At 49.8% G+C, this 10,880-nt stretch overlaps 1 protein-coding gene across 1 annotated transcript; it reads right to left on the reverse strand.

Moving 5' to 3' along the window:
* Positions 1-50: 50 nt before the first annotated feature.
* Positions 51-9,872, reverse strand: ALDH9A1 (aldehyde dehydrogenase 9 family member A1). Its single transcript, XM_052800606.1, has 11 exons — positions 9,581-9,872; positions 8,730-8,875; positions 7,551-7,680; positions 7,092-7,226; positions 6,399-6,595; positions 5,414-5,554; positions 4,486-4,674; positions 2,253-2,340; positions 1,733-1,874; positions 1,064-1,176; positions 51-953 (listed from the first exon to the last, which is right to left on the reverse strand). Exons 1-11 carry the CDS (start codon positions 9,759-9,761, stop codon positions 859-861), a joined length of 1,557 nt encoding a protein of 518 aa, XP_052656566.1. The 5' UTR covers positions 9,762-9,872; the 3' UTR covers positions 51-858.
* Between the last annotated feature and the right edge of the window lie 1,008 nt (positions 9,873-10,880).

Genomic DNA, 10,880 nt, shown 5'->3' on the forward strand with positions numbered 1-10,880 from the left:
AGCAGCCCTCTTTATGAACCCCTCAATTCATGTCACTCTGCGATAAGATGTTCCAGACAGAGTTAATATTTATTTGATTGCTAAAAAAGTAGTAGGCAAACATTTAAAGTTGTTGCTTCATCATGTTTATAAAGAACAGTAGACCTATAGGAAGGAAGTCAAATAGCTTTCAGTTAAGAGCAGCAGCACTCTATCCTACGCTGGAGCTTGCTACCACCCTGGTTGTGCTCCATACTCTGTGTGGAGATGATCCTCAGGGCCATGCCTGTCCCAGGCAGCATCAGCTAACCATCCCCACAATATTTAGTCCCACCTTGGAAGTGAGGTACAGTTAAAAAAAACAAAACTTGTGTTTACAAGGGGGCTAGAGGGAATAAACAATCCTACCCCTAAGGCTTTTACGTAGTCAGAGAATAGACAGAGCCTATAGCTACAGGATATCAATGTGTCCAAGAGCTTACGTGTGCACTGAGTAGGGTCACACCTGTTAAGCCAAAAATGAAGTTGACTGAGGGTGGAAGGCAGTGGGGTTCAAGGCACGCAGCACAGGAAGCAGTCTGGGCCAGGCCTCTGTCACTGACAAGCCGCTGGCAACACCTAGGTAGCTGCGTGAGCTGCTGCTGAAAGCCATATTGCTGCCTCCTAGTCCGAGGTACCAGACAGGACAGAGCAGGCCCACAAGCTAAGCCCTGTGTGTACATTCCCCCTGGCAGGAGCAGGATGGCTAAATGCTGCTCCAGCAACGTTACCACCCAGGCACTTACAATTTTAGAGCACTTTATTGCTGTGTAAATGATCCACATCTCTGGCTGACAGGCAAGAATTGGCTGTTGCTCCCTTGAGCAGGGCCCAGAGCCACTAGAACACAGATTCCACATCACCCATCTCCACACAGACAGTCTTCAGCTGTGAGTAGTACTCAATGGCTGCCCGCCCGTTCTCTCTGCCAAATCCTGCAGGGACAAGCCAGAAGTGAGAACACAGCTGCAGGCTGTGCCAGGTACCACTCATATCCCCTGTAACTGGCATGTAGTCATACCAGTGAAGGTCAAACAGAGCTCACCTGATGCCTTGTATCCTCCGAAAGGCAGCTCCACAGGGCTGATGTTGTAATTGTTAATGAAGCACATCCCAGCCTTGAGAGCAGCTACTACCCTGTGAGCCTTCTGGATATCCCTGCAGGAAAAGGGCAATTCAGCTGGATCCCTTCCCATTCATTCCCTCCTTCCCTGCCAGTTAACATCCCACTACAGAAAGGTCAGCAGGTCGCAGTGGTTTTTGGAGCCCAACCTGCCCTGCTCTGTCGTTGCCTGCTCAAAGGATGCAGCTCCTATTCTCAAGGACACTCAAAACTGCATTTGATTTGAGAAGGCAGGACAAGGACACCAGCAAAGCAGACTATGGCAAGCGGCCAACAGATGTCTTTGCATGCTTTCAGCAGCATAGCAGGCTCCTGATGCACGTCTCTGCAAGATGCAGGAAGGCAGGCAGCAGGCCAAGCACAGGCTGGAAGGAGTCTGAAGGACACCTGGGCCCACCTAACCCTTCAGGAAAAAACTGGGAGGAGATGTGCAGTCATTTACAATGTTCCCTTCTGGCAATCCCTTGCTCCAGCTTTTCTGGAAGAGGATATCCATGCCCGTGCCAGGCACTCCAAGAGGAGCATCAAGTTGCTGCAGTATTTCCCTTCTCCCTAGGCTGCTTCCACACCAGCCACGCTACCCAGTCATACCTGGTAAAGACACCACCTGCCAGGCCAAATTTAGTGTTGTTGGCTCTCTCCACAACCTCCTCCTCCGTGTCAAATGGCAGAATGGACATGACAGGCCCAAAGATTTCTTCCTTCACACAAGTCATGTCATCCGTGCAGTTCCCTGGAAGCAAGGCAGAGAACACGTCCTTCAGGAGGAAGAGCTAGTGGCACAGCCTGTGCATTCGGCAACCCACACAGCCTTGGAGACAGCACTCAGCACTGCACAGCCCCCCCCAACTTGGCTAGCAGTGGAGCAAGTCCATCCTGCATCTCAAGGCAGCAGAGGCACTAACTGCACATGCCCTGTCAGTCCTTCCAACAGCAGAGATTTCTCTGGATGCAGTTCTTGGGTGCCTCAGCTCTCTCTAGTACACCTATGAGTGCCTGTCTACACTGCGGATGTACACAGAGGCACGTTACGCTGAACACAGCTTTTTCTAGAAGAAACTCAGTAACATCCACATAGAAGACCACAGTACCATGATAGGAAGGATCATACCTAACACACAGGGTCGCATGTAGTAGCCATTCTTCAGCTTCGGGTCATCTGGCACGCACAGGTCCCCACCACACAGCACCTCTGCCCCCTGAAAAAGAGCCAAGCAGAAGGTAGGCATACACATCCAGGAGCATCCTGCCCAGCTGCTGCAGCTCTGGCTGGCCAATAATCCCTGCTGGGTTTAAAGTCCTATCGGACAAACTGTGCCTGTGCCCTCCCTGGCGTCTCTCCAGGTTAGGACTGCTGACAGAGCATCACTGATAGATGAGGGTCAGGGGGTGAGACCCATCCTAAAAGTCCAAACAATGTCAGTTTGGGGTGCAAGTGCCACAGGAGCCAGTGTAGGTTGGAGGGAAGCAACTACAACTAGGAGCAGATCCTCAGCTGGTATCACATTAACTTCCACATCTTCACATGGTGTGAATTCCCTCGTTAGCGAGTCAGCCAGTCCCTTAGCACTCCACCTGGCAAGAAACACCTACCTCCATCAAATGCCCAGTTTTAGAGATGGGGATTTCTCCCTTCCTTCCCCACATCTCCTTCCACATCCCTCTTCCTGTTTCCAAATCCTGGTCTAGCCCTCCTGGCTTTCACTCACAGTTCCCCTTCTCCATCCCATCCCTGAACTGGCTACACCTAGTCATATACCCAACACTGACATTTAAAACATCTTTACACTTTACAATAAAACCTGGAGAAAAAAAAACAAAAAAGCCTGGGTAGATCTTATTGCTCTTACAGAGATTGTTTCCAGCAGCCTGTAAATTTGGCCTTTGATCCTTAGCAAGCTCTTTCTCCAACAAAACTGGAACCCAAATGAGATAACAGCCAAGCGTGCAAGGTGGCACCACAACTTAGAACCAGCCCAAACCTTATGGATTATCCCATTTTACACACTGCCTTGCTGGGTATCTCACCACCTCTAAAACTTGGCAGCATCAGGATACGAAAAGCCATGTCAACTTCAGTGCTGATTCAGAGATAGGCACTGGGTCACTTTTAATCATAGAATGGTTTGGGTTGGAAGAGACCTTTAAAGGTCATCTAGTCTAACCCTCCCCTGCAATAAGCAGGGACATCTTCAACTAGATCAAGTTGCTCAGAGCGCTGTCCAGCCTGACCTTGAATGTTCCCAGGCATGGGGCACCTACCACCTCTCTGGGCAACCTGTTCCAGTGTTTCACCACCCTCATCATAAAAAATGTATTCCTTATACCTAGTCTGAATCTACCCTCTTTTAGTTTAAAGCCATCACCCCTTATCCTATTGCTACAGGCCCTACTAAGAAGTCTGTCCCCATCTTTCTTATAAGACCCCTTCAAGTACTGAAAGGCTGCAAGAAGGTGTCCCCAGAACCTTCTCTTCTCCAGGTTGAACAACCCCAACTCTCTCAGCCTTTGTTAATAGGAGAGGTGTTCCATCCCTCTGATCATTTTTGTGGCCCTCCTCTGGACCTGCTCCAACAGGTCCATGTCTTTCCTGTGCTGAGGATTCCAGAGCTGGACACAGTACTCCAGGTGGGGTCTCACCAGAGCAGAGGGGCAGAATCACCTCCCTTGACCTGCTGGCCACCCTGCCTTGGATGCAGCCCAGGATACGGTTGGCCTTCTGGGCTGTGAGTGCATATTGTCGGCTCATGTCCAGCTTTTCATCCACCAGTACCCCCAAGTCCTTCTCCACAGGGCGGCACTCAATCCCTTCATCCCCCAGCCTGTATCAATACTGGAGGTTGCTCCGACCCATGTGCAGGACCTTGCACTTGGCCTTGTTGAACCTCATGAGGTTCGCATGGGCCCACTTCTCAATCTCATCCAGGTCCCTCTGGATGGCATCCCGTCCCTCAGGCATGTGAACTGCACCACTCAGCTTGGCAGTGTCTGCAAACCTGCTGCGATGCACTTGATCCCACTATGTCACTGATAAAGATATTAAACAATATTGGTCCCAATACAGACCCCTGAGGGACACTACTTGTCACCGATCTCCATCTGGACATTGAGCCATTGACCACTACCCTCTGGATGTGACCATCCAACCAATTCCTCATCCACCAAACAGTCCACCCATCAAATTTATGTATCTAGTGGCCCAAGACACCTAACGAGTAATTCAACCCCAACAAAAAAAACCCCAGCTTAACTGGGAAGGCACGGGGCAGGAAAGCAGCTGCCAGTCTGTCTAACAAGAAAGAGAAACATTTCAGGGCAGTCATAAGGCAGCATCACAATCTCACCTGCTCCTTCGCCTGCTTGATAAAGCCCTGGACACGATCCAGGTGGGGCCGGTTGATAAGGGCTCCCATCCGTGTGTCTTCCAGAAGCGGGTCTCCAATTTTGATTTTCTGGGTGCGTTTCACCACCTCCTTTGTGAAGGCATCCAGTATCTTCCTCTCCACAAACACCCGCGTGCCGTTGCAGCACACCTGGGATAAAGGGCAGGCTGCTCAGTGTAAGACACACAGCACTCCACAGTCCTTCCCTGCTTGGGACCTGCTACAGAGGCTCTCAGAAAAGCCCCTCCACAGCTGCTAAAACAGCTAACTTGTCCTTGGGGACAAAGAAGACTAGATTATCCTGCTGCTCATGACTGCACTGAACAGTCCATGCTGGACACAGTGGTAATGATGCCACCAGGTGGCAAAAATGCATCAACTCACCAGCAGAAGAGAACTTGAGCTGACTTTCCAGTTCCCAGAGATGACCTCGGTAAGCCAATTTGCCAGCAGGATTACACAAAACCTGCAGCACGTGTAGAGATCCCAAATATGGGACAGAGCCCCATAGGGCTGTGGCTCAGTGCACCAGACTGGAACCTGCTGCTCCTCCAGAGGACACCAGCACAGCTTCTTCTGACCTCTGAGCACCAGACTGGAGCCCAGGGCACAGGAGCAACTGTTCGGAGCTGGGTACTGGGTGTTAGAGAGGCTCCACTTCTGGGAAGGACAGGGCATCAGCTAAGGCATACTCTGCTGTGATGCCCTGCACTGGCTTCTGCAAGGGCATCCCTTCCGATCCCTTGTGACACTGCACAGGGAAATGCGTGGCAAGATGGGAGCTTCAGGGCATCCCCCACTAGGCAAGGCCACAGGCTGGCTCTGCTGCCCAATTCTCAAACCGCCCCACCACACTGAGAAGGACCACTCCTGCCCCATGGACACACACCTCGCCCTGCGTAAGAAAGTTGGCCATGAGGGCTCCGTTCACAGCATTCTCCAGGGCACAGTCTGAAAAGATGATAAGGGGGGATTTACCCCCCAGCTCCAGGGTGACTGGTTTGATCCCTTTAGCTGCCATCTCCATGATCTGAGGGAAACAAGGACAGAAGAGACAAATGACCCACTGGCTGGTGGAGGGAGGCAAGAGAGACCCAAAGGGAGAGCTCCTGCAGGGCCCTTCACCAGCAACAGAAACAGCACGAAGGGCAAGTGGGGTTTCCTAGATGTGTTTAGTTCAGACTGGGGACAGTCTCAGAGGGTTTGGGGTTTGTTCTTTATTTTAAAGATAAAACCAACAAAACCTGAGGAGTCATTTGCAGGAAGTCTCGTGCTCAGCGTAAGCTGAGGACAGCTATAACTGCATCTGTGTCACTGCACCCCACAGGTACACACATGTAGGGAGCATTCAAGGGGCAACATTTCCCCTCTTTCAAATCAGAATTTATTTCTAAAAGTCTTTTTAGGGACTTCTAATTGAAGAATTTATTTGAAGAATAAATTGAGGGTAAGAAATTCACAAAAACTAACCTCTTGCTTAAAAACAGTAGGTTGTATACAACTAAACTGAACTATTACTGCCAGAAACGCTCCCACATTTTCCCAGTGCTGCTCTGTTTTACGTACCCTCCTCCCTACATAGATACCCTTTAGCAGCTCAGAGACTTCACTGCAACCAGGGGCTAAAGAAATAAAGATGACCAAGGGGCTCCTCTGAAAGGACTGAGTGCCCAAGCCCATGCCCAGTAGGCTAACTGGAGCCCCAGTGTAACCCAGTACATGCAAGCTCCATGCTCAGACCCAGAAATGCTGACTCACACCCCATCTTTACAAGCCTCATGCCCAAAAGCTCAAGGAGATATCGACATCCGCAGCACACCAGGAAGGCTGGTACTACAGACACCTTGTGTCCCCGAGTGTGAAGGTGCCTTTACCTTGATGCCAGTTGGCACACTGCCAGTGAAAGAGATTTTGGCCACATCTGGGTGATGACAGAGGAACTGGCCTGTGGCCGCTCCACCCTGCACCACATTGAAGAGCCCCTTGGGCACACCGGCCTCTGTGAAGATCTCTGCCAACCTCACCACCGAAACAGGGGTGAAGGGAGAGGGCTTGAAGACCATTGCATTGCCTAGGGGAACCCAGACAAAGGCAAGGTGGGGTTAACAGCCAAACTGCTTTAGGAAAAAGAAAAAAATCAAAAACAACACAAAAAACCCCAACCCACACAATAAGTTTGTCTCAACAGATCCTAGAAGATCCCCCCAAGAGAGGAGGTAACAGTTTCAGCTGAACACTGCAACCAGTGAAAGGGAAGAACTGCACCTTCCCACTGGGAAGGGCCAGGGGAGATGGGGCTGCACTGCAGACATTTCCAGAGACCTTCCCCATCTGGTACAAAGCCAAGCAATCAGTCTTTTTCCTGATGCACTCCCTGCCCTCCTAGCATCTGCCGTGTTCCCACTTCCATTTTCTTTCCCCTCCTGCCAGAGTAACAGCCTGAAGGTTCTGCTAATCCTTCAACACCTCCTTCAAGGTAATCCTAGACTTCATCCCCCCAATCACTCTCCCAAACAGGATCATTTGGCTTCAAAGAGAAGCTTGCACAGACAGAGAGTCTTCATTACCACAAGCCAAGGCTGGGGCAGACTTCCAGCAGGCAATCTGGAAGGGGTAATTCCAGGCTCCAATCCCAACACACACTCCGAGGGGCTCTCTCCGAGTGTACCCAAAGGATCCCCCAGGAAGTTGGATGTGTTCACCTGCAAAGAAAAGAAACAGCCAGAAGGTAGAGAAGAGCAAAGCCCCTTCCTGTCTTATCAGAGCCTCAGGGGCCAGATCTTGCTTTGACCGGGAACAGAGACACATGGCTTTTACCCCAGCAAGCTCACAGAAGGTACATAAGTGCCCACAGAGCATGGCAGCATTAGGTAGATATCTCTGAAAATCCTTCCAAGATCTTCAGAAAAAGGAGTAGTCCATCTCTTAAGAAATCAACAGCAAAGATGGTTTCATGCCATGGAAGTTACCAGGGAATACAAGTGGCAGGACAGAGAGTAAAGAGCAAACTCCAGTAACGTTCTCACCAGCTAGAGATCCTGCCAGTCCTGCGTAATACTCCAGACACTGCCAGGATATGTCAATGTCCACTCTGGCTTCAAAGATAGATTTCCCATTGTTGATGGTTTCCATGGTGGCTATTTCTTCTCTTTGCTCCTGTGAGAGGCACAGAACAGCAATAATGCATTAGAGAAGTCTGTAGTAGAACTCCACAAGGCGATACCTGGTTCTCAAGCATACAGGTCCCAAACAAGGCTCTGCCATCAGTAAGCCAGGCTCTGCTGTGAGAAACTGTCATCTCTAAAAGGTACATTCCCAACTGCTATTTATCAGTTTCCCAGTGGCAACCAATTGCAGGGGAATGTCAAATAGACGGCCGCTGCTGCTGCTGGGGTTCACTGCTGGTCCAGTCTTGCCTAACATCCCTGTTCATCTAAAAGATGAGCAAACATGAACTTGGAAGCTGGCTGGCAAACAATGATTAGAATTCACAGAACTAAACTGGGAAGAACAACAAACAGCAAGATCAAAATGGAACCAGAGGACTTAGTGAAGAATGGACAAAGCAACACAGCTGGGAAATGTCCTTTAACAGACCATCTCCCTGACAGGAATAATATCCTACTGCAGAAGTCTGGCAGAAGGAAACAGTTTTCTCATCACATATACGCACTGGGGAAAGAAGGTCTGGTTTCTTACAGATCCATGCCTCCATGGGGATTAACTTTGATGTCCAAGATTTGTATCCTCTCTCTCCCATGTGTACTATCTGGTGTCTAAGATAAAAACCAGCATTCCTACTTTTTTTTTATTGCTAAACTAAGACACACTCCAGTCACGTGACAACAGTGTCTGACAAGCTAGAAGTTCAACAATGTGACAGTTGCGCAATTTCAGCTTAATCTTTGGACTTGTAAAAAGAAGTACAAGCCCTGCAAGATCTCGACTGGATGGCTTCAGTTTTATGTCTTCTAACAGAATTAAGCAGAGAAAGTACACACTGGCCTTGAATACAGTGACAAGACTGAAGCCCTGCCCAAGGCAGCCTACTGTCTCTTCTGGTCAAAGGTGGGTTTTAACTCCTGCGTTCCTCCTGGAGCTCTGGAAGTCCTGCTGGAAGCCCCCAACAACCACATTAACCCACAAGAAAGCTCAGAGACAAAACCACCCCTCTCCAAAAAAGGAGACGACCTCCCACAACATACCCGAATAATTCTGGCAGCCTCCAGCAGCACCCTGCTTCGCTCCATGCCAGACATCTGACTCCATATTTTAAAGGCAGCCTTTGCACTCTGCACAGCCAGATCGACCTCCTTTTCCCCAGAGCAGAGCAGCTTGCACATCACACGACCTGGGCACATTTTAAACAGGAAATAAACAGGCAGGAAATCTCAGAAAAGGGGCACAGAAGAATACGGTTTATCTTGCATCAAAACCCAAAGTCTTCAGTCCAGCCACCTATATATACACCAGGCTTACAGAACTTTATGCTATGGTTCCCACTGATTTGTAATTGGCTATAGAAGAGGTGCTGCAATTCAGCTGGTCTGAATTACAAGATCTGCCATTCTCCATAGTCATGTTCTAGTTACTAATTAGCTCCAATTATTACAAAATTCCTCTGTTTCACACTAGAGTTTGTTTTACTTCTACCACCAGCTTCAGGACTCTGTTACATATTCCCCAGCATAGTTAAACACTCTTTCTTGAGGTGATTCTGCTGAAACCTAGATATGTCCAATTAAAAAAAAATTTAGAAATGTTTAAATCATATCCTTTGCCAAGATCAGGCACCACTCGATTTTTCTAAGAATCAGAGCTGATTTCTTCTAAGAAGTTTGATGATGGACCTGCACTGCAGGAGGCAAAACGCAGCCACCAAAAGACCACAGCCTTCAGGACGCCTGCATAGGCGGTATCCGACGTGGACAGCTGGGAAAAGCCGATAGCACCCGGCCCTTGCAGTTAAATAACAAGGAGGCAACTCCCGGCCACCGGCCCCGCGCCTCAGCGCAGCTTTAACCCCCCACACCCCGAGCAGGCAACGGGGAGGTACCTGTGGCCGGCTCATACACCTCCTCGGCCTGGCCTCCATCGACGGGCTGAACGCGGCCGCCCGCCCGGTAGTTGAGGGGCTGCTGGATGGTGACGGTACCGGTAACGCTGCTCATGGCGAGGCTGGGACGAAAGGAGCAGAGCCGGGGCAAAAGGTTCGGCAACCGGGACCGCACCAGCATCAGCTGGGCTGCCGGGAAGGAGAACGGGAAAGCGGTGGGCCGGGAAAACCCCACGGGAGAGGTACCGGTAGCCCACACCCGCCCGGGTGCCTTTTACCTCAGGGCCGCGGGCCCCGCCCCGCCCGGCGCTCGGGCTCCCCCTGGCGGTTCGGAGGTAATACGTCCCACCCCGGGTGACGCCGAAGTTTTAAAGGTTTCGGTAAATTGTTTTAAGATTGGCAAAGAACGAGTCGATACGTACAACCGAACGGCTGAGCTGCAGGAAAGCAAACGCCCGCGGACGTATATTTCACAGCCATCTACTGCAGAGTTTCTGAAAAGTTCCTCTAATAGCTGCGGCCAGGGACGGGGCGCAAGACTGCACTGCAAATTGTGTAAAGGACAAAAAGAAGCACAAATGAACAGGTCTACAGCTGCGCGAGATGATGGATGGGAGCAGCAACACATGTATATTACCACCCCCTGGCAGTAGTTAAACCTTCTCAAAGATGTGACCACAGTTGCAATTTATGTTGAGATTTTTTTTTAAGTTATCCATGAAACAGAACCAAAACCATCCTTTTTTCCTTCCAAACCAGAGTCTTCCTGTGGTCATAAAGTTGTTTTTCATTCCATGTTGTAGCTTCTTGGAATTCAGACCTTTCAGCGGCTGAGGTTAGGAAAGATGTTCTCCCTCAGTTCATTATAATGATTAACAACCCCCAGGGAACTACAGTATCAAACAAATGAGAGCAGAAAGCAACCAGAATATAGCAACAGATCAATAATTCTCAGATAATCTGTGGATGTACAAACGCTTCCTTCCCCAGCTGACAAAGCCTGGTGTGATGCAACAGCGCACAGATTTGCCGAGGGCGGAGTTTCTGACAGCAGCAGGAAAAGTTACTGTACTGCACTTAAGGCTTCCAAAGCCGTTAAGGTGCAAGTTTGTCATTATGCTTGATCAGATGCGGCTGTCTTTGTTGGATCAACCAACCATATGCTGCAGAATAAACTACTTCAACAAGGCTGCTCCATGCAGGTAACACAGGCTGGGGTGTTTCTGGCTTTGCTGTGGGATCAGGCCCTTGAACTATGAGAGGCCACGCTAGGGAATCAGGAATTACACAACGGGGGCTG

Source organism: Harpia harpyja, chromosome 11 (genome assembly GCF_026419915.1).
Source record: "Harpia harpyja isolate bHarHar1 chromosome 11, bHarHar1 primary haplotype, whole genome shotgun sequence".
Taxonomy (NCBI): domain Eukaryota; kingdom Metazoa; phylum Chordata; class Aves; order Accipitriformes; family Accipitridae; genus Harpia; species Harpia harpyja.